The sequence below is a fragment of the Poecilia latipinna genome, unplaced genomic scaffold, assembly GCF_001443285.1.
Source record: "Poecilia latipinna isolate Pla-1442-1.1 unplaced genomic scaffold, P_latipinna-1.0 Scaffold959, whole genome shotgun sequence".
NCBI lineage: Eukaryota > Metazoa > Chordata > Actinopteri > Cyprinodontiformes > Poeciliidae > Poecilia > Poecilia latipinna.
The window spans coordinates 204,731-228,738 of record NW_015113575.1 but is presented as its reverse complement, the minus strand read 5'-3'; the positions used below and the strand labels follow the sequence as shown (position 1 = coordinate 228,738).

The following is a 24,008-nucleotide window of genomic DNA, read 5'->3' as shown; positions in this document are numbered from 1 at the left end:
TAAATGGTGAAAGGGTACAGCTGTTTTATGATGAAAACAAAACCAAGCCACAACTTTTCCTGCTCACAGTAATAACATGCACACTGCTTAATCCAGACCCTGCCATGCACTTTATTAGCTCTATCTTTTAATACTGCTTTGAGGACTTTATGCTATTTAAAACTTGTTTTGAAGGCTACAAAAAAAACAACAACAAAAAACAACTTGTTCTTCAAATCTTTAAAGTCTTTAAACCTTCAATCTGGCACCAATATCTAAAGTTTGGACATTGATTCAAAGTCTGAATACAAATGTTTGGTAATGTTGCTGCCTTACATCTATTATACAATTAATTTGTCCGATTTAGCTTGTCAATACTTGACACCAAAACTTCCTCTGAGAACCATTAAGTTACTTGCACCACAGTTTTAAAATGCTGTGTCTAGCTTTTTCCTGCTCATCAGAAATCAGGTGGCTCAACATCTTCTTTGCCCATCACATCAAATTTAACGACTTCTTTTCGGTAGCACCATAACTATAAACATAGAGTAGCAAGATTCCAAAACCTCTAAAGGTCGGAAGGAAAAACCTATTAGCTGGCCTGACATGTGATCCCAATGTCAGCTGGGAATGTAGTTAGCCATGGTTGACGATTAATGCTAAGCTCCAAGTTTTGGTTTAAAAAAAAAAAAAGAAGTAAATGTTTCCTCCTTTAATGATTAAAATACACTTTAATAACATCCTACAAATAAACCAGCAATGATCTGTTTAAATCAGCACAAAGCCTGATCTCTTGCAGAAGCATGAGAAGCTCAAGAGTTAAAGCCAAGTTGTAAAGAAAACACTTGTGCTAAAGGAAACCTTAAGACATTTACCGGAGCCAGAGTGTGAAGGATCGTCCTCTTCGTCCTCCTCATTCAGGGCAAAAATCAACGGCTCCTCGCAGTCCTCAGCGAAGAAGTTGAGAACCTTTCGGTGGAACAACAAGCACGTTTACTCAGGGAAACCTTTTGCCTCGAGCGTGCCAGAAAGGACAAGCATAGCTAAGCACAAAAACACAAGTGTTTGGCCATCGCCTGGCCGTGTGAGAGAAATCAATTAGTTAACCATCTGTATCACATAAAACAGGTTCCATTGGATGACCAGAGTCATGTGTCACACCTGTCAAAACATTAAACACACATTCAACCTGCTCAACAAAGCCAGCTTTTCTTTACTGTGTGCAAGGTGCCAACTCCAACACCTCAACAATAAGAGGCGCAATAAAGAGCATAGAGGCACAGGCACTTTGCTGCAAAGCTGGAGCAGATGTTTATCAAACCTCCATTCAGAGGAGGATTTAAAAGAATGAGAAAAATATACTATGATATTCATCTTCTCACAAATTTCTTTGACTTTTTTTTCTTTGTCACACTTAGATGTTTTAGTTTATTAAACAAATGTTATTATCAGGCCAAGGTTACCTCATAACTATCCAAAAGAGCTTAGGCATATGTGAAAAAGAAAGGAATGGTCTCACATTTGCCTAAAACGAATTTAGGAAATGTTATGAAAACATTTTGTGGACTCCTGTGACAAAAATAAAACTATTTCACATGAGACCTGACAAAAATCTAACAGCATTTCAGAAAAAGAACGTCCTGCCATCGGACGTAATGGCAGGTCTGACGGTAGGATGTGATGGTCTTGGTTTGCTTTGCTGCGGTGGAATCTGAACAATTTGCCATAATGAATGCAACAATAAATTCTGCTCTACATCTCATGTGCACCTGGATTATATCATGAGCAATGACTCAGAGCAGAGCAACACCAGCAGGTTCCCCTCTAAACGACTCAAACAAATCCAGATCAAAGTTTTGGAATGACCTATTCAAACTGTGAGCTTCAGGTTAAAGACAGTTCTTCAGATTGGGACGTTGTGGCATGTCAAATGTTGCTGAATCCAAAGTTTTCTCTACAAACTCAAGATTATTTTAGTATTTTGTTTGATAATCTGAAACATTTAAGCATGAGAGAAGCAAAAGAACAGACAAAATCAGCAATGTGGGCAAAGACTCTCTCATGGCTTTGTCACTGTGGGTCTTTTCTTAATACCATCTGGTCTGCATCATATACTCACATTTTCATCAGCAGAATTTTCTCCGTTCATGTCAGCATACAGAGCTGAAAGATGAAGCCATACAGAAGCTGTTAAACTTCAAAAGGAAACTCCAGCAAGCACACATGTTAGTCAGTTTTTTAATGATAGCATGTAAAGTCTGACATTTGTTTTCTTTGTATAACCTCAGGGGATTTCGACTGTGCAACCTTCTTCTTAGCCCCTTTTTACTACCATGTGCATCTCAGACCAAAGACTGTGGTATATAATCGCTTACCAGAAACAAAGCATCAACAGATAGTGTTTGGCTGCTTTGATTTATGACGTAAAGTAGAGAAAGGTTAAGAGAGAAAACGAAAAAGCTTGAAGACGCCTGGGAAAGGGAGAAAGCAACAGCTTAAGAATGTGTCAAATTCTTAAGCTATTTAAATAATTGAATGTTTTTCCTCTTCCAATTTGTGACATCAGGAAGTAGAAGCCCCATTACAGTAGTGATATACAGCAGTAATATTTATTGCTTAGATAACAGAAGAACAAATGCACAATAAAAGGATGAAAGAGACTAAGGGAATACACCAGAAATAATGTCTGCATTTCTCTTCTATTAGTCATCCTGTCATTACTGTGGCTCTTGCTCCGTTTGTTGGTCACTGAATGAAACATCTCCCATAAAAATATGTACTGAGACGAATTATGAGACTTTTCCTCCAGCGCCTCCTGCAGGCCAGAGTTGATCTCAGTCAGTGCAGTACGTCTGCATCTACATTAAAAAACTAACACGCCCCAAACTCACTGGCACAAATTCATAATTATTTAAAGCAAATAAAGTAGCATTTTTTTAAAGCAATACTATAATATGCCAATCAGGGTTGAGAAACTTTAAAACAGTAAAAAATGATGACCTGTTCCTCCTTTCCTTGGTAGTACTTATGATGTTATACCAACGCCAATGTCTCTTAACCACTCTTCAAAATGGGAAAGACAAGCAGACATGTAATTTAAGTAACAGATATAGTTGTTGAGCTACTCAAAATACCAAAACTTGCCCCTAACTTGAGACAGAGTAATACATTAAAGGTGTAAAACAACTTGAACAGTGAAAAGACTAATGTTTATATTCTAATCACACAGTAAAAAGGTTAGCTATGGGAGGCAGAAAAAAAAATAATCTAAAACTCACTGTTCAACAGCTACAGCCAATCTTTACCTGAGTGATATATTATGTTAAATGATTTTTATTATGCTTTACCAGGGTTCAACTTAGTGTAGAAGGTGCTGACTTTTAGTGAGCCAACATAAATCTATTTATCTATTTGTTAAAATTGTGAATTTGTCCAAATTTCAGTTCATGATTAAGAAGAAAATCTCACTGTGCTCAGCTGAAACCAACATGGTAGCCTCACCATAAAGGCCTCAACTGTTAAACATAAAACTTTTAAAATTTCTTCAAAATATAAAAAAGTGGCTTTAGATTATGTGAAACAAAAATTAAAAACAAAAATTGAATAAATAAATTATCTATGTATGGAGAAATTTGTTGTAACAACCGGTTTGAATTTTATATAAACTACCAAAATCAAAAGTCACATTTTTCCCTTTGGAGAAACTTCTGCAGTACCTCATCTCCCCATTAGATGGCAGTCTGTTCCTGTCAACAATCAGGTGAAAACATTGAGACCCGACTCCTCTCACCATTCTCCAATAACATATGCATCACTAATTCTTGATATTTTAATTTCATCCACACTGTTTTTATGGCCCTCTTTTCACAACTAAGAAAGTAGGGGGAAAGTGTTGGTTGCTGGTAACAAAGTACCTAAAGATCAAATTCACCGATGTGTATAAATATATTTTGGTATTTGACTAAAAATGAGAGGAAGAGTCAACAAAGCTCAGTGTTGGAGAAAGCCCCAAAATAATACTGGTTAAAACCATTTTAAATATTACAAGAAGGTCAGAGTTTGGAAGCAGATCATGCTACATATTTTTTCATAGAAACAATTAGAGAGTTTATACCGGTGTCCGCAGGATCATCCACAAGTTCTTCCTTCTCCGTTATGGTTTCCACCTGTTCCCTTCTGAGCGCTTTGATCTGCAGAATGGAAAGTAATGATGGAGGACAAAATATGCAGTAAACTAACCAAATAAGATATGTGCTTGTGTTTGTTTGTCTGTGATTTTTGTCTGTTTAATCATTTACATAACTAAATAATTATGTGATGTTATGTAATATATATAATGTAATGTGAATAATAATAAATAATTATAATTTACATGTAGAATAGAATAGAATAAAACACTATTTACACAGATACATTACGCTATAGGCACATTGGTAGTCTTGTGCGTTTCTCCAACTCCATACTAATAAAAGTTTATGAAGAGATAATAAATAAATAAATAAATAAATAAATAAATAAATAAATAAAACTAGAAACAGACAAGACGCATTGAAAAAAAACATTAAGCTTTTGTGTATAAATAGTCATTGGTATTCTTCATGCAAATGATCTAATTACAGTTTAAGTTCTGCATATTTTTCACTTTTTGTGTTGCAGCAATGAATAGTTCCTGCCATCATTAATAAAACCTGAATTAAGTAATATTACAATACATAATTTTTTATATGAATATTCTGGGTTGGGCAAACTTGAAGAAATACAATATTACTCTTACGTATAGAGTTTTTTTTTTTTTTTTAGTTGCTATTTTTTTCTGTATGTGGTTCTATTCCTTTCATTGTGTTCAGGAAACTTTAAAGTTATTTGTTTCATGAAAGCACCTTTGAGAAATTTGCTTTTTTTCGTTCAAAGAGATATTTAAGAAATTCTGTTATTTTCATTATTTTCAGATCTAGACTTGCTTAGTTGTTTAATAAATTATAAGATAATTCCACATTTTCCTGCTATGATTAACAAAGATTTGCTTATTAAGCTTTTTAAAAACAATTTAATTAATACATAATAAAAAAATGTGACAAAGCTTCCTCTCAGAGCTTTTTGGACCTTACTATTCCTTACCTCCCTGAGGAAGTTCTCATCTCTGAGCCTGTTTCTGAGCAGGAGGATATCAGCGTATCGACTCTGCACCGAACTCCATCTCAGGTTTTGTCGAACGGACAGAGTCAGGTTCCCAGTGTCGTGGCAAAACCGCAGCAAGCGGGACCGATCTGCCCACACTTGTGTCAGACCTGCTGGTGGAGTGGCGAGGGGGTTGGGTGGGCTGCAACGGGCCAAGATGATACAATTTAAAAAAAAAAAAAGTAAATTAAGAGAAATTAAACTGTTCTAAATTAACTGACAAAATATAGAAAAATGTTACAGATAATAGTTAAACATATCAATTAGGGGATGATCCAATTCAATCTTAGATATCAGCTCAGTTTCCCAATTAGGGCTTTTGGAAATGAGAATATCCTGATCCCTGTTGTTGCTCTACAGAGTTTGATGAATAAAAACATAAAACATGTGAATCAAATTGCTTTTTTGCAGTGAAATGCCCCAAATCCACACCTATTCATGTGTGGATGACATGCGAGTGATCTGACATCACTCGCATGTCAGATGTTGAGTGAACTACATGTTTATTTTTCATTAAAATACATGGTTTTAATGTCATTTTTAAAGGTAAAATACATGGGATTTTCTGTAAGACCTGTCTGTGATTTTTCAGATCCAACCCCAGAAATCTGCAAAGCAGGAAGAAAAAAAAAACCCAGCTTTTATTCATAAACATATCAGTATTGCATATCCTGTAATACTGTAAATAGGGCTGCACACATTATTTTGTTCATCTAAAGATTCTGAGATTGTAAGAAAAAAATCCCTGCCTTGTAGAAGGATGGTCAAAAATTTCCCCTAAAAACAACTTCCGAAATCTTATGGAAAGCCTTTCTAGAAAAGCCTTTGTAGCACTTATATAAATCAAAAAATGATATAAAATGTGGGATGTTACAAATGACCAACTAAACTTTGCATTGCAACTGAAGGCTCTATGTTGAACATATTCTCTTTAGCAAAACAAATTTTTTTGTCATAACTTTTCGAAGAACCCCTTGTAGAATCCTAATTCCTTACTTTGTGAGCAGCTCCAGGAGCTCAGTGTTGCCTGTGGTCTGGGCCAGCTGCAGCGGTGTGACTCCCTCTTCATTAGGGAGACTGACAGCCATCAAACCCCCCGGCTGGCAAAGCAGCAGCTCTGCAAGACGATAAAAACCCCACCGCACAGCCAGGTGGAGGGGACACTCTCTATGAATGCGACCTGGAGAAAAGAGAAACGGAGACAACAACATTAAAAAATGTCTGGCATTACGATATACAGAAAAAAAAAGAGGCACAAGCAAGAAAGAAAAGGAATTAGAAAAAAATGAGAAGAGAAAAATGATTGGCTATTACAGAATGTGAGGAGAAAACAACACATGAATTATACGTTTGTTTTTAAAAACATGCATCCATTCTAGGTTATTATCAGTATAATCCAATTCAGGGCTATAAAAACTGAACTCTAAGTGAGGACAGATTATCTTTTAGCAGATGAGCGTCATTTCCAAAATCGAATTAGCTGAAAACAAACTGCTAACACGGAGCATGTGCAGTTTCATTTAGCTTCTTTGGTGCTCCAAATTATCCCAAAGTATTTCATTCCTGAAAATTATTTCCGTTTGTAGCATTGCTTAAAATCCCAACTATTCAGACACCGGTCACAGACGGATGTTGTCGTTATGGGAGCAAGAGATCAGAAAAGGAACTTTTTAAAAAGTTAAGCCTCACAGGGAATGCTTTGATTTGTTACACATGCGGAGCAGTGATGGGTATGCAGTTAAATGATTACATTTATGAAAAGGTCAGGCGATGCAAGAGGTGGGACCAAATCATTGTTTTGCAAGTCACTAATAAGTCCCAGTCCCAGGTAGAGACATGTAGTCAAGGCATGTAGAACCTGCATCAAAAACAAGTTGTGAGTTTTGAATCTTAAACTGGATATTTGAAAAAATACATATAATTTAATAATATAATAATAAATATTTTTAAAAATATATAAATTAATAATAATTTATTCATAAATCCTGATTGATTTGTAACTAACACATACATTCTAACTACTAAACATCAAGATACAAATTTGTGTGGCTGTTTTTTTGTTCCAAATGTTAAACCAAATAAACAAAACAGCTATTTAATTTAAATAAGAATGGGCAAACTGACCCACATAAAATACTTTTTTTTTTCCACACAAACTAAAAAAACTATCTCGATTTGACCTAATTCAAAAGTACAAGCCGGCTTCTGAAACCTTACAAAAGTAACATCAGGTCATGAAAATATCTAACTAATTTTTTTATGCTACTAATTAAACAAACAAACCAACTAAAGCAGCAAATTACATCAGAATTGTTTACTGCATTATGTTTTTCAATTGCCTTGTTGCTGAAATGCGATATTACAAATAAACTTGGAAAAAAAAGATTTAATCCCAGTAGATTATAAAATGCAGACAATACAGTGACATCATGAGTGCTGCAGTCCACCCACTGCAGACATTCAGAGGGAGACATTGCAATGAAACAGGCTGCCATAACGACATTAACCAGTAAAATTATGTAGGTGGCCTTACACAGGCACTTGGATCACACAAACAGATGGTGGCAGCTGGGAAGCAACGATCGGCACCGACATACAGGAACCTTGCACTCACTCACTCACCTTCAGATTTACTGAGCTGCACCTGCGGTTACTTCCCAATAGAAAGGCTCTATTAACCCCATAACACACTGCTTAATTGGCTTTGATGAATCTGACCGAAGCACACATGTGACTATGTTCACTTCCGATTTCAACCCTCTGAGCTCAGAAAATAGGAACAGCAGGGAGTAAATTGGAGGACAGAAAGGTTGAAGAGTTCACTCTTACTGCGAGGTGCTGGATTTGATTTCTCTCTGCAGAAGATTTTAACCAAAACAACTCAAATTTAACATTCCAGAAAAGTTATTCACTTGAATTTTAATATTTCTGATTAATCCTGCTTTAGATAATCCATAAAAAAAAGACAGCCTTCCATTATTTCAACAATGCCAATATTTGCATACACACTATAACATGGTGTGCAGTCCTGCTTTTACCATCTCCATGGTGGCTGCCCAGTACATTCCAGTTTGGAGGAATGTCCAGGTTGGCCATGGCGAGGGCCACTTTGCGATCCATAGCCCACCGAGAGCCCTCCTGGCGCAGGCTGAAGAGGCTGCTCAGCTCCTTGTGATCCGTGCCATTCAGACAATGTCCGTGAATTATGATATGCTCTGCCAAGTCCTGGGAATAAATCATTTGTCAAGGAGGATAAAATCAGTACATGGAAGGAGAAAACTCAAGAAATCTTTTATCTTGTTTTGATGCTTTAAAAGAAATCAAAAATACTGCTAGCGTGATACTCCTCAATCTGCACCCAAATGTTTTTGGATAATCTCAACCATGTGGGAAAAAGTAGAAAACCCTTAAAAAGCCTTTGTGTTTTTCTAAGACAATATTTCAAATACAATAACTGAAGTAAAGGCCTTTAACAATAAAGTAAAATTTGATGGAAACGATGTCTAATGAGGAATAAATAAGGATATTCCATCATTTATTCTGACATAAAATGTATACAGTTACACAGAGGCCTATAAGATCAGCTACGCATGATTGAATATTGTTACAGGATTTTAAAGACCGTTTGCTGTTTAAAGTTCATAAATTTGGTCAGGAAAACTGTTAATTTGCCGTCACAACAGGCTCTACTGTCAGGAAGAAGCTGTACCATGGCAGAAACCAACGGGGAGAGGGTAAGCAGAGCATACACAAGCATGATTAACAGCGCTAAGGCCCTCCTCCTGGCTTTGATTGGTTGTTTCTTGCAGATAGCACTGGGAGCATTGGGAGAAGGCAGAGAACATAGATTTTTTTTTCACAGATTATCTGTCTCATACCATACTATCACAATACAGTGACAGTTTGACCAAATATGTAAAAAACTTTTTTTATATATACTGTATCAAGCTACAGACTGCAACTTTTAAGAAACAATATTTTTGAAAAGCTAAACCTTATCTGGTGAAAAGAGATGTAGTGATAAGAACATTTTAAAAGAATAACGCAACACTTCAGGTGACATAAATAAAATCCACTTACCTGAGCATCATCATGTACGTACTCTAAGGAAGCCCCGCCCAACCAGGTGAGCTGCATGGATTCAGAGCATAGATAGGCTTGCACAGACACCTCCTCTGGCAGATTGTGTCCTAAAGAAGCAGTAAGACTAACTTTAGACTGACTTATTTACGTCTGATCAAATTAAATGTATTTTATTTTCCTATGTGACAATGAGGCATTAGCTTCAATTAAAATACAAATTCCATTAAATCAATAAAATACCGTAAATCTGATAAAAATGCTTCTTAATCTCATGCTATGCTAAGTAGACACTGTCAGGACTGATGAATTTTCAGCCAGAGATGGTCAGGTGATTATTAGGCATGAAAAGACAGAAAAACCTGTATGACATTATAGCAAAATTAATTTACATGAATTGTTATAAATTCATGTCTAATGTCTGTAAACCTGTAAAAAATGCTATATTTTGTTTTAAGTAATTTTTTTTTTTTTTCAAAAAAGAGTTAGCAAAATACGGAGAAGGAAGCTCATTACTTTTGCAGATGTGCTCTAGAAATGTAGCGATGCTTTCCACAGGGCAGATAAGATAAATCAACGTTCCCAAAATTTTTTGTTTCAAGACAAACAAATAGAATTAAACCTTTATGTTTAAAAAGACAAGCAAAAACAGAATGCATACCTGGCACAATAAAGTAGAGCATGACATCGTTTTGAGCCCGGGTTACATGGACCAGCGTGGATCCCTCCAGAACAACATAGACTTCAGCATCCTCTGGCACCGTGTCTAACCCCTCCAGCAATGCAAATACCTTGGCCTCGCCCTGAGATAAAGAAAGGTGAGAATAGTTGAGAGAAAAATAAAGCAGAAAGATGATAAACCGAGAAAACCTGATCTTCTTGCGAAGTATGCAGGCTCATTTTAAGCTTTGGCTTCTGTAGGATTCTACAGATTTATAAAGTACACCAAATCCCCCAACAGCGCTCCCTGAGGGTACAATAAAGAATCCCCCCTCAATAAAAAAAGGAATGCCTCATGTGTCTGATGCAAAGACCTGCCCTGATCCCGACAGGCAAGAATAATTCTAACTTCTCATGTGAAGCAGCACAAAAAGGTACACAAAGTTTCATTTTTTCATAGCAGTACATCCAAATGTAATTTCAGGCACCTAATAAAGTTTCTCCCTGCTTTAAATGTCAAAGTCCATGTAACTTCCAGTTATGATGCATCAATCACAATGAAGAGAGTCCTGTTCATTGCAAGTTAAATGCAAATAATCTGTCACCACTTTCTTAGGAATGAAGTGACCACTGAAATATAATAAATTCATTTTCAGGTTCAACAAACTAGTTTGTGATTATTCGAGGTTTGCGATATGGTGAATTAGTTATCAGAAGATGTATACACTATGGCCACAAACGAATGAACATATTCAGCAACTTCAGGTAGCGTTTTAATAAGGAGTCCATGGACTCCCAAACAAACATCCATCACGCTGTAATACAATCACAACCAACTAGGACTGTTGGCATAAAGCAGAATCAGTGCATTCATCCTGTTTATGCTCAGTCCATGTGGATACTAAAGATGAACTTGACATACATCCTAAGGAAAAATACTTTTCCGTTTTCATCTGACATCAATAAGGTATTTATTTTCTTCACACAACTGCGATGCATTGGATATTTTCTCTTTTTTTGATGATTAACTCTGAACCTAAGAGATTCAAAATCTCAGACCAACAATCATACCGTGTTCAGAGCCATTTTAATGTCTTTCTTTCCCATCCTGGTGCTCAATTTGAGCTTCTGCAAGTTGTCTTCACGACTCCCCAAATACATTAAGACGTTGTCATGTCAGTGGCTGACTCTGAATTTGTTTCAACAAGCAATTAAACAGATGGTCATAATTAAATTAGTGTACTTTTGCTTTTAGTTTTAGTCATTCAAAGTATTTCAGGGCCATTAGCCATTTCACAGATTTGCCACATTCTAAAAATCATAAAACAGCAGAAATCAATTTGTCCACCTCAAGTGTCCTAAATAGAGCAGAGTTTTGAGGCCACAAAATGAGCCGTTTGGGTTATTCTTGGAAACATATCAAACAACTGACTCAGGCTGGAGCGAAGGAAACGGGCTGAAGGGAAAGGACTCAGCCAATATGTTGAATATAAATGGACATTGATATGAGGAGATTTTTATGCTCATTTTCTCATTAAGATTCTATTAGCCTTGCTCAACAGATGACCTAATTTTGTAATGGAATAAACTGAGATGTTTTTCAATCTCAGAGACTGGGTAATTATATCCCTGTTTCTCTCTACCTTCTTGACCTGATTGCAAAAGGTTGTGGAAGGACGATTGGAGAAATCACAATAAAATTTGAAAAACAAAGCGAAGCTCAATTTAAATCTAATCACATCCACAAGCAACTGTTTTTGGAGGTTTGCAAATATTTAACATGTTTACAATATATTCAACATAAACATCCTTAATATATTAGAAACTACAACCACATTATGTAATTATATGCAGTCGTGTTGTGGAGAACAAATTAAATGTGCAAAACATTTCATACAATTGAAATGTCCCCCGGCTGTGGGACTAAGTGACATCCAGTGTAAAAGGACATCACTTTTATACTTTTAAAACAAAAATAAAATGAATAATAAATAAAATAATAATAACATTTGCCATTCTCTAATAAAATGAAATCAACCACTTACATGTTTTCAGATAATTTCACATAATAGGGATCTTTTCTGAACAAAAAGGACAACTTGACCAGTGTCTCATGCAGAGAAAAGACATAAGTAAAAGAAAAACTTATCTGATCTGACAAATTAAATATACTAGAAACGACCGTCTGCATGCAGTGATGTCAGTCCAGCCTTATGGACATGACACGACTGGCAAAAATGTAATGACGCTTAAATCTGAGTCCTTCAGACCTGGATTTGAACTGCCTCTTTTTTTCCAGATAGTGCTTAGAGGTTTAAAGCTATAATGTTATGTATGTATAGATTGGAAGCATTGTAAAAAGAACAATTAAACTAATTGTAAACTAACTAATATAAAGCTACCTGTTTTAGGCAAGCAAGAATGCAAAAAAAAAAAAAATCAGCAAATTCTCCTCAGCAATGATGTGAAAACGGAGTAAACTTTTTTTTTTTTTTTTAGCAAAGTGTTGCTCTCAAAGCACTTTTTGAATGAACATTCAACATTTCTAAAGTTGGTGAAAAGTTCCTGCCTTCTGTAAGATAAATCCAAAAAAGCTGTTCAAATTCACAATTTCTACTAAGGTAGAAACTGCATTAACCTTTATCATACAAGGGTTGTATGATAAAGCATCTCAACATACTAAACACTGCTTTTTATTCACAATTTCTACTAAGGTAGAAACTGCATTAACCTTTATCATACAAGGATTGTATGATAAAGCATCTCAACATACTAAACACTGCTTTTTATGTTCTCTTTTTCGCAAGGCTCTCAATAGCTGCATCTTAGGACAGTGGTATTTTTCTTCACTTGTGAAAAACACTGGATAACTGACTTTCCTGCTGAGAGCAAAGTGTTGAAATAAATGTACAGATCAGAGGTCTCTGACTTCTCAAACTGGTCAATCTTCCCCTCCATTAATGTTTAATATTCTCTAGGTAACCTTTAAAAAAAAAAAAAAAAAAAAAAAAAAAAAAAAAAAAAAACATTATGTTGAAAACATGTCAGCTTTATTTAAACTGCAGTGTGAGGAATGGATTTCCTGTTTGATCTTCAAGGAACCTTCAGCGCTTAGTGTTTGCTTACATTGTCAAGATCCCCAACTGATAGCACTAAAATGTATTTGACCACACTGTTTGACTTATTCTACATCACACATGATATAACAATTTAAATGTTCACCACTTGAAACTGCATAAACTAATTGCAGAGCAAACACAAGCATTATTCTTTTATTTTTAATTATAGGGTTACTGATTTGCCAGCAATATAAACATGTGTCAGGCCACCATTGTTGCTATTAAACTGATGGATTAAACTGTTTTACATTTTGTGTTTTGAAGTTTTGATTAAGTGTTGAAATAATCCAATGGCCGACCACAGAAATGATCAATTCAAAGAGCGACTTAAGAACATCAATGAGTCAGTCTCATGCCGGGGTTACTGAGGTCTTACTGGGATTTTAAAAAACATTATGTAACTACATGGAGCAATGTGATTGCATATCGTTACTAATGGAGAGACAGCACAAAGAAATGCTGCATCTTGATTTGACATACATTCCCTTGTAAAAGTATTCAAACCCATCAATCTTTAACATCTCATCAGGTTAAAAACACAAAATAAATGTTTTGTTTTTTGGCTTTTTTATAAACTTGCACAAAGTAAGGGATAATTGTGAAATGGAAAGAAACTGACGTATCAAAGTCTGAAGAGGTTTATAAGGGAACACTGAGTGAATAAACAGCATCATTATGAACAGGGATCAAAAACAATATTCCATCCCTTGAATGGAAGACTGCTAAATCCATTCTCATGGAATGAGTATTGCACTGCTGCAAACGATCAAGACTCGACTGTCCACCAAAACTGACAGTCCAGGAAACGAGAGCATTATTCAGAGAAGAAGCCCAAGGTAATTCTGGAGGAGCTTTGGATATTTATATCTCAGGTGAGCAAATCTGTCGACAGGAAAACTAATAGCTGTGCACCCCACACATCTGGTGTCCATGAAAGAGTGGGAAAATGAAAGCCACAAACACCAGAACCCAGTTTGAATTAGTTACAAGCAATCCAGGGGCCACAGGTAACATTTAGGAAAAGATCATCTGGTCAGATGAGACGTCTAATAAACATTTTACCCTTCATGCAAAACATGTGGTGGAAAACTAAAAGTACAAATCAATCTGATCACAGTGACATGGAGGCTAGTCTCGGTTGATAAGAAGACGGATGGAGCAAAATACTGGAAAATCTGGGAAATAACTTGACAGAAGCTGCAAAAGACCTGAGGCAGGCGCTTATAATTTGCAAGTAGATAGCTGGACAATCAAAGTCCAGACCCAAATTCAAATGAGCATCTGAAACAAACCTTGAAAATTGATGTGCACATCTGCTCTCCATCTAATCTGGTTTAGATTGAGCTCTTTGCAAAGGTAAAACATTTAAATTATAGAAACAAGAAAGAGACTATCCCAAAAGACTTGAAGACTCTGGAATGGTTCTTTGATGAGGTGGAGGTAAACAGAGATAGACACCACACATTTCTTTTGTTTTTCTTGCAAATTAAAGTAATATGTATACATTTGCAAGACAGAAAAAAAAAGTAGCTCAGATTTTCAAATTAAAGAGGGCACTCGTTTTTCAGCACCATGCAAACTCATTCTGCAGAGATTTCCCACAGGGAGACCAACTTACTCTTGAGAGTAACTGAAGAAGCTTATGTTGAACTCGACAGCACATATACTCACATAGAGAGGCACCTTCCTCCTGCTCAGCTCCATGTATACAGCAGCTGCAAGGTGAAAAAAATATTGACACAAAATGGAAAAAATGGGGGAAACGCAGAGTAGCATGTGACTCCTAATTATTTCCTTGCTTATTTTGGTTTTCCATCTGATCTTGAGGATTATCAAACCTTTAAGCAGTCAGAGAGGTCATCTGAAGAGACAGCATCGGCTTTTGATCACAAGAAGGTGAATAATGATTTTAATGATCGACCCCCCTGTCATGGTGTGTGTAAAGAAAGAAGACCAGAATGTCCATGAATCTGATACCCACGGCAGTTCAATAATGCGCGTGCCTGGCTTTGTGCACGAGCAGGAAATCGATTACATTTCAATGCTGCAGGGTTCAGATCTGCTCTGTGTCAGCGGCCACTTCCTAAATGAGACCCAGCAGCGAGATCTTAACAAACTGCCACAGTCATTGTTCATAATGAGACAGCTTCCTGTCCGCTTTTAGTCTTCTGCAATCACACTTAGAAACAGGCTGCAAGATCTCTGAGGAGGAAAAGTGTGAAAATAGCTGTTCATGACACCAAAAGTCCTCCATAATTGGAAAAAAATTAAATATACTTTAACATTAAAACATTAAATGGATGTGATTTTTTTCTTAAAGACTTGCATGAATAATTGTATGCTCATTTAGCTTATTGATGTAGATACCAATCACACTTCTATAATTATAATAATAATAATAATAATAAAAGACTACTACAAAAACACTTACCTTGGACCTTACACTCCAGCAAATATGTCCTGAGAGTAAGTTGTAATTCCTTTACGACAAGCTTTTAATTCAAATTTATCATTTTTTTTTGTTTAACAAAGCGATCAGATCGGGGCCGCTGCTGTCTGCACTGTTTCAGCCTCCTCTCTGGTACAGCACTGATGCTTCTCTGTCTTCAGCCAAAATCCCTCCTAACGTGATAAAAGTTACCCCATTGCCTTAAAGCTATAGCGACCTCAAGTGGAAGATAATATGACTGACAAGTTCTCAGTGGAAAGTTACAGTTCTTTGCACCTTCTAGTATAAGGTGTTCCTTGCACTTTATACCCACTTGAAAAGTTCAAGTGGGTATTAGGTGCACTTGATTTTTTTTTTTTTTTTTTTTTTTTTTGTTTTTTAATTTTTTTTTAGGTTTGTCAATCATTTTTTATTCTATTTCGCTGAGATTTCATGAGACAGTCCAACATAAAAATCACAACTATAGAATGGAATAAAACGTCAATAAATCTTTATATATTGAGTCAATATTTAAACCATTTTCTTAAGTCGTTTTGTAGCCTCTTTTAGGTTTTCTTCAAAATATGACCTGTACCATCTCCCAGTCAGCTTGGATCAACTTCTCTGCCAATAACAAAGAAGCGCCCCATCTACGGAGCATGATGCTGCCAATGTGATCTAGAGCGTTACTTTTCTGCCACATAGTGTTTTACACATAGACTTTGATCTCATCTGATCAGAGCACCTTCTTCCACATGTTTGATGTTTTCCCTGCATGACGGCTGGCGCCACAAGTCATGCTAGTTCACCATGCTAGTTTCGCCACTGGCATGGTGAAACTAGTGCTAGTGGTGAACTATTGTCTCTCCATAAACTAGCATGACATTGTATCTGTGTTCTATGCTTTGCTTCCTACAGAGGTAAAAACTCGGCTACTGAGAAACCATTGTTTCCTGGAGGCCTGGTCTCTGTTGTTGAGGTTTTAAATTTTACCCAGTTGCTAAGTAATGCTAGTTCAACACTATGGCTTACCTGAAATTGCCTGCGCTGTAAACAACTGTCCACCACTGCAAAGAAAGAAGTCCCAAGTTGAAGGAGGAGGCTGATAATGATAATTCAATATTTGGAAGAGTGGCCAACACAGACTGAACGGCTTTGTTCACTTCCACCGCTGCCATTGCTACAACTACAGGCAGACCACAATTCTAAAACGTCGCAGAAAATCAACGTCATAGTTTACAATTTTCCGTCTGTTCGCTGATTGGACCGGTAGAAATTAAACCGGAGGAATCAGAGTGAACAGGAGAAAGCCCAGATTTTGTGTAAATTGATATTTTAATCGAGCTGAATAGTGGCAATGACCAGGACAGTGGAATACTGGACGCTGAACTTCTGGTTTTATGTATATACGCATTATATCTGGTGTATATATGACACTAATTTTCCTCTCATTTCACAATTAATCCACCTTGTCTTAGGTACCTTCACAAAGTGTAGAAAGTTCAAGGAGTTTGAATATTTTTTTAAACTGTACCATAAAAAGCAGACTAATCTCAAATTTTCTTTTCAACTCAAATAAAGCCAGTAACACTTATGGAAAAAAAACAACTTTTATTTTTCTCTGCTTTTAAGAGTGTCGGACATTATGAAAGTACTTCAAACACATACTGACGTTTACAGTTGAGGCTTATTAAAATGATTTATAGTACATCAAATATGACTTTTTCAGATCCACACGTTCAGAAAGTCTCCACGTAGAAAATGTTTTCATTTGGTTCCCAGGTACAAACAACATGGGTTAGAGTGATAAGATGGATAAAATGGAGGGATGGAGGCCTGCTCTGCTGCGATTGGTTGATATACCAGTAGCATCTAAACAAAGGCCAAAAAACTAATCTCTTCAGAGAAAAATATCCTGTTTGAAATGTATAAAACAAAATCCAGTTAGTCTGGAAAAAGTGTTTTATTGAAAACGGACCCTTTCGTTGTGTGACATCTTTAAAACAGTCACCTTATTCTCCTGTAAAATAATTTTTACAGGAGAATAAGTAACTAAGAATTAGAACCAATCAAACCGGCTGATCACCCTACAACAACTGCTCTGGATATTCCATTTTTAGTTTATTTTGTGCATATTAGACTTTTGTCCAAAAGCTGGAGAACAACTACTAGTTTCAGTTGAAATTATACAGCTGGATTGAGTAACGTTTTCTGTATCTTACTTGGTGTTGAGCATGAAAAGTAGAGAAATCTCTGTGAACTTTGTGCTATCTCCAGCATACAGACATTAATATTCCAATTTCATTCGAGGTTTGAAAGAAATGTTAATTCAGTCGAGAGATCTTTGTTTAATGATAAAAAAAACTGCTATATAACAAATTACAGCTAATGAATTCCCACAGCAGACCTCACTTCCACCAGTAGGCAAAATGTAGGACTCAACACAGATCCAATTAAAAAATGTTTGTTTGGTGTTGTTTACACACAGAAAACGATTCTGATGCCTTCAATCGAGATTTTATAAAAATCATCCTAAACCAGTCTAAAATCAATTCTTCCTCTCATTTGATCTCAGGTGGCCTGAAGCTCAGGTCTTGAACTGCTCGCCTCTCCCTGAGCCAGCCCATTAGATCTTCCCACGTCGGAGTATGGCACCTCCTTACGAGTGACGGAGGTGGCAAACATGGTGTCCAACATTCCCAGGACCTCGAGTAGCTCCTGCTCCAAGTTGATCTCTGACTCCAGGATGTTCTGCAGGCGCAGCAGCTGCTGGTCGATCAGCGCCGACTGGCCAATCACCGATTTATAGATATCAAGGATCATTTCAGCTGCCGTCAAAATGATGGGGGCAAACCGGGTGTCGACAATGTTTCTGAAGAAGAAACGGAAACAAATGATCGAGGTTTAGAGTTTAAATTGATAAATCCACACATTATGACGTCCTGCTCTTATTTCACAACTTTAATGATTTGAACCCAGAAAATAAGATGTGTGTGTTCTGCTTCATACCCAATGACAAAGTGGAGTAACTGAGAGAGTTGCTCTTCATCTCTTCCTGCTAGCGCGTTCTTTAGAGTTCCTCTTCGGTCCAGCTCCTTGATTACACCCACAGTTATCTCTGGCTTCTTCTTTCTTAACCATATCTATCAGAAAAGAAGATTGAAGAAACAACTTTGCTTAAAAACAGCTTACGGAGCCATTATTTGCTAATATGGGCCCTCAATTATCAAATGTGGAAAATAAATAAGTGATTGGGGGAAAGTAAACATGATAAAATAAAAACAAACCTTCATTACTTAAATGCTTGTGAATATTTAGATTACTCTTACCTCCAAGGATGCATCCAAAGCTTTGGATACATTAAATTTCTTGAGCTCCCTGTCATATTTGGCCAAATGTTCTTTGACTGGCTTGCTGACAAGATAGTCATCCTGTAAATGCATAAAGCAAGGAAATTAGAAATAAAGAAAAGCTCAGTTATAATTCTTACAGAAAATGATGGGCTGACAATGACTGCAACGTAGAAACCTACTGGCTTTGGGACAAAATTTTTTCCTTTCACAAAGACACGATATGACGGGCGGCGCCTCTGTTGGCTCATTATTTCCTTTGACTCTTCGGTGTGTTTTCTGTGTTTGATGCTTAAAATACTGTTGGTCATTCCTACAACAATGGACTCGTCATCCGGCTGAGAAGAAAGAAAAGTTGTCAACTTTGGCTCGAGATGAGAGCAAAACAATGCCCCTTGTTTGCAATGCAACATAAAATTAAATCTGTCATTTTGCATTTTTCAAGTGCAAACAGGGAAACTTGTCTAATTCCTGTTTTATCTACGCTGCCAATGTGGCAATTATCTAAAGAAACGTTTTCACAGAATTTTGCTGGAACGTTTATTCTTACAGCCAACGCCAAACTGAGGATTGCAGCAGCGTAGTCAAAGTTATGGACCACTTTGTAGGTGGTTGTGTTGTAGACTTTCACATGCCTGAAAGACAAACAGTCCATGCGTTAAAACATTTTCATTCATTCACCTTTTATTTACAGAAGGTGGCAGCAACAAGAGGACTTCCACTTGAATGCACAACAATTCTCATTACAGTGACTAATACAATATATATATTTGCTGCCTTTGACAGACAGAAAAGTGTCCGATTTAAATTATTTAAACATTTATTTTATGTCAGGAATTCACTACATCTGATGTTCTTATACCTGTCCAGAGACGCCGACAGCAGTCTCTCTCCGTTGTTGCCGAGAGCCAAACAAGTGACGGTTTTATGATGGTTTTTCAGCGACACCAGAGGCTGACCTCCTTTTAGCAGATCCCACACTTTGACGTAGCGCCCACCTAAGGAAAGACAACCAAAATTTGTGAATTGAGCTTGTATTTCAAATATTTCCAAATAAACTTGAAAATACCCCATGCACGTATACTACATGAATATAGAGCATCCTTTGAGGTCAAAGCAAGCCAAAAGAACTGAACTAAAATATCCTTATTTTGCTTACTGGAAAAAATAAATTGGGATGGTTCACACAAATCTGAACAAATGTTTGTGTGACAAACCAGCCTCACAAAGCCTTTCATCAAAACTATATAACTGAATTTGTACAAGTTAAGTATGACATGTTATGATTTGCTATGCTTCTCATCATTAAGCATGTGCAAATATAGATGATCTGGATTATTATTATTATTCAGTAAATATCTTGTGGTGATTTTTTTTTTTTTTTACATACACTTTAGATGTAAAGTTCTGATCTCTGATGGAAAATAAATTAACATACTGACTGCAAAGCTGCCTTGTCTTGTGCCATCACAAACACCAAAACCAGGCACAGTGAAAGACCAGGGAAAAAACTAAGCCAAAATTTTAGCGAGAGCCTATGAATCAGAGAGCAGTGTAGAACCGAGTTTCTGCATTGGACCTTTGCTGTCTGCTCAGTTCTGAAATTAATCTGACCCTTCAACGTGTGTTGTATAAATATGCTAAATGATTCGGCTGACAACCTGCTGAGACCAGGAGTCCCTCAGAGGGGTAGAGAAGGAGGCTCTCCACCGGCTGTCCGTGATCCATGGTCATCACACTCTTCTCCGCTCTGGCATCAAACACTTTCAGAGTGTGGTCATATGAGCCTGAAGCAGCAAAAAAAAAAAAAAGACAAGCAAATCTGATTCTTGTTGGTGCCAGTTAGCTGTAACAGGAGACATATGGACTCTATTTTTTATTATTTTATTTATGTTTTGAGTCAAGTTAAAAACTACCCAGAATGCACCGCAAATTGATGTTTATCAGACAAAAGGTTAACTTCCTCTTGACCCTTTGACATTTCCCCACTCCTCTGCAGAATGACCTTTTGACTCACCAGTAATGAAGAGATCTCTGTTGAGTTTGCTGGTAACGCCACAGCGAATGTAGTCTGTGTGTTCCCGGTAGGTGCTGAGCTCGGCTGCGTTTGGGATGTCCCACAGTCGGCAGGTGTAGTCGTCAGATCCCGTGAGGATCTGATAACGGTCTGAGGTGAAGTCAGTGACATGTACGGCCCTGAGTAAAATAAAAAATAAAAAATTCAATTCAGTTCAATTCAAATAGTTTTCAGTATGCAGGACTTTAAGAAATATGAAAAAAAACAGCTCAATCGTTGTCAGAATTCTTGGGATCAGCATAAATTTCAGTCGATGGATCACTCAAGAAATCATCATTCAACATTGTTGTCATCAGCCAATGACTTCCACCACATTTTCATTCACCCAACACTCTCCATTTGAAAACATGGATCGCTGACAGAGGTCAGTTGATCTTGATGAATAGATAATACAAAGTTCCTATTAGGGATGAACATATGAAATTCTCACAGTATAATAGCCTTGACTAAGAAATACAACAAGAATGTTCAGCATGATATCACAAAAAACAAACAGAATCCTGTAGCAAAAAAATAATCGATTAGATACAATAATCATTATATTATTTACAGTTATTTTGATATATTAACATAGCTTGCAGCTTCAAAACTGTGCTAAATTATCCTAAAAAAAAAGATGATTAATTCTCCCCTAGTGTCACCTATAAAGCAGGAAATATTTTCAAAAAGTGTTTATGCCTTCTTTGGGCTGGCGGACTGCTAATGCATAACAGCAGGCTTAGAAGTAACCAGAACTAAGTCTAGTTTATTTTAGATAGACTGGAGCAACTGGACAGTAAAGAAAGAGTCTTAAAGAGACACCGCACAATTTCACCTTAATGACAGATTTCCTGTCATCACAATTTCCTTTGCAAGAATTTACTAAAACGTCTACGACCTAATCACAGACACTTAAAATATGAGACTCACTTTGTGTGCCCTTTGAACATCCTTAGTGCCACCCTGCCACTGACATCAAACAGTCTGACAACCGAGTCTTCGCATCCCGCCACAAGCAGCTGGCCATCTGACCTGAATCTACCACAATAAGCAGTGTCCTTGAATCGGGTAAATGTCTTGACAGGCTCTTGGGAGAAGGGCCCATAGACGTGGATCTGAGGAAAAAAAAATGAGAGTTAGAACATGAAGAAACTGGGAAAACAAAGGTGCATCCTTTACTCATAGACAAATTATTTCAAAGCAGAACTGTTTATCAGATTGCTTTAATTTAATATTATAAATATAAAATTAAACAGCAAGTAGAAACTTTGTCAGTTTTATTTTAATTATAATGTAGCAACTGTAAACACTAAAGAATACGTAATGGGAACTTTGTATTTCCTTCCCTTTTGTTATTGTCTGTGTAAATAAGATCCATATCCTCTGGGGTAAAAAACTAAATACAATATGAAAATCAACCATGTCATAAGGTGAACTACCTAGAATTTATGCAAACAGAACCTACTCACTCTTGAAAAGGCAGTTACAGCAAAATTATGAGGAGCCACAGGAGAGAAGTCGATGTTTGAGACTGCTCCATATTCTTTTATCTGAACAGGAGCCTACGAGCGGGAAGAAGGGGAAACATGTCAGGCAATGGATTCCTTCAAAGCTTGAAATCACAAATTGTCTAATACATTTATTTCCCCCACAATAATATAAAATGGAGCACATAGCAGGTGTGACTCACCTTGTAGTTTTTCCAGTAAAGTGTGTCCTGTGTGACTTTTTCTCCGAGCTTTGGATACACCGGGATTTTTGTGGGTTTAAATGAAGCCATCTATATGGCGCCTGTTGAAGCGTCTGCATACACACAGTAGGAAGCAGCCACATATTATTAAGCAAAGAAATCTTATGAATATGATTATAATTTTGAAATTATATGTACATATTGCAAGAGAAAACAAATAATACTAGAAATAAACTATGCACTTACTGAGCATTTTACACATGTTCAATTGCCTATTAACACAAATCGTAAATCAGCCAATACTGAAACAAAATGCATTTGGGCATTTCGACATGACTTTCTGAAGTTGAAAGTGAGAACAATAGAACAATAGGTTTGCATTATGGATGTGCAGCCGACATATCCAAATGTTAATACGAAAATTTTGAAAGAATGATTTTGGTACTTTGTTTAATCTGTTCCATGGAACAATTTGAAGCAGTTCTGGAGACAAAAGGGATCCAGTCTGGTTTTTAAAAAGATGTACCTAACAAATTGGCTAATGAGTGGAAGTATATGGCGAAATTAAACTAAACAAAAACATGTTATCCGAGAGAAATTATAAAAACAGCATTTTACTTTTTTAAAAACAATGACATAAAAATAAATTAGGTATATTTTCCGTTATTTTACTAAGTTCTACCTTAAAATATGATAAGACATTTATATGTATGGATATTACACAAGTGGCATTGCCTACATCGACTTTAAATTTGCAATTAATTACTTGATTTGAGAGACAACGCCTTGTAGTATTTTTCATGGGTTTCCTGGTATAAGTGAATGATTCATTAGTCTTTGGATTTGGATATAACATACAGTGCTTACGTTTTTGTTGTACAAAAAAAATACTATACCCTTACATCTAAAAGATTCACCGTTTAATAGTTTTTAGTTTAGGCACTGAAGTATCACCCATGTTGTGTTATCTATATTGTTTTATCTAACAAACTAAACCGTGATATCAGCGATGGGGCTCGGGCAACAGTCAATTAAATCTTTAGATCATTCATAAACAAATAAAAAACAGTACTTTGTGTTCTTTAAACTGAAATAATGCACGTGATTATGCATGTCTCAAACCTGGCACACTGTCTGTTATTTATACGACTAATATTTTACACAGAAATGGCTCCAGAATTTTCTCACCTTTGATTGGAAAAATGGTCCCAGTGTGTAGATACGTTACACCTAGAATAGGGCTGATTTAAAATTATACAGTCTTTTGTTATCTACAATGAAGAAAAACTTTCTCATTTTTATCGAAGGATCACGTTGCCTCTCGGCGAACAGGAGGACGCCATGATTGAATGTAACTACTTCCGCAATGAAAATGATAGAATTGTTTAAGTAAGTTTTTGTTTCTACTGTTTTTTAATTAAATTGTCTACAAGAAGCTTGAATATTTTTTCGGTTAGATATAAGATTA

General features: G+C 36.4%; 2 protein-coding genes across 2 annotated transcripts; both read right to left on the bottom strand.

Annotated features, from left to right (window-relative positions):
- Positions 1–718: 718 nt before the first annotated feature.
- On the bottom strand, positions 719–15,580 carry LOC106958046 (rho guanine nucleotide exchange factor 28-like). Its single transcript, XM_015049748.1, has 10 exons — positions 15,448–15,580; positions 14,688–14,731; positions 9,899–10,040; positions 9,238–9,347; positions 8,196–8,382; positions 6,154–6,337; positions 5,098–5,299; positions 4,094–4,169; positions 2,099–2,142; positions 719–948 (listed from the first exon to the last, which is right to left on the bottom strand). Exons 2-10 carry the CDS (start codon positions 14,718–14,720, stop codon positions 799–801), a joined length of 1,128 nt encoding a protein of 375 aa, XP_014905234.1. The 5' UTR covers positions 14,721–14,731; positions 15,448–15,580; the 3' UTR covers positions 719–798.
- A 1,455-nt stretch (positions 15,581–17,035) lies between these two features.
- utp15 (UTP15 small subunit processome component) lies at positions 17,036–23,921 on the bottom strand. Its single transcript, XM_015049763.1, has 12 exons — positions 23,729–23,921; positions 22,541–22,653; positions 22,320–22,412; positions 21,781–21,965; positions 20,812–20,990; positions 20,456–20,581; positions 19,657–19,792; positions 19,345–19,429; positions 18,977–19,132; positions 18,774–18,875; positions 18,454–18,587; positions 17,036–18,316 (listed from the first exon to the last, which is right to left on the bottom strand). Exons 2-12 carry the CDS (start codon positions 22,628–22,630, stop codon positions 18,016–18,018), a joined length of 1,587 nt encoding a protein of 528 aa, XP_014905249.1. The 5' UTR covers positions 22,631–22,653; positions 23,729–23,921; the 3' UTR covers positions 17,036–18,015.
- Positions 23,922–24,008: the final 87 nt, after the last annotated feature.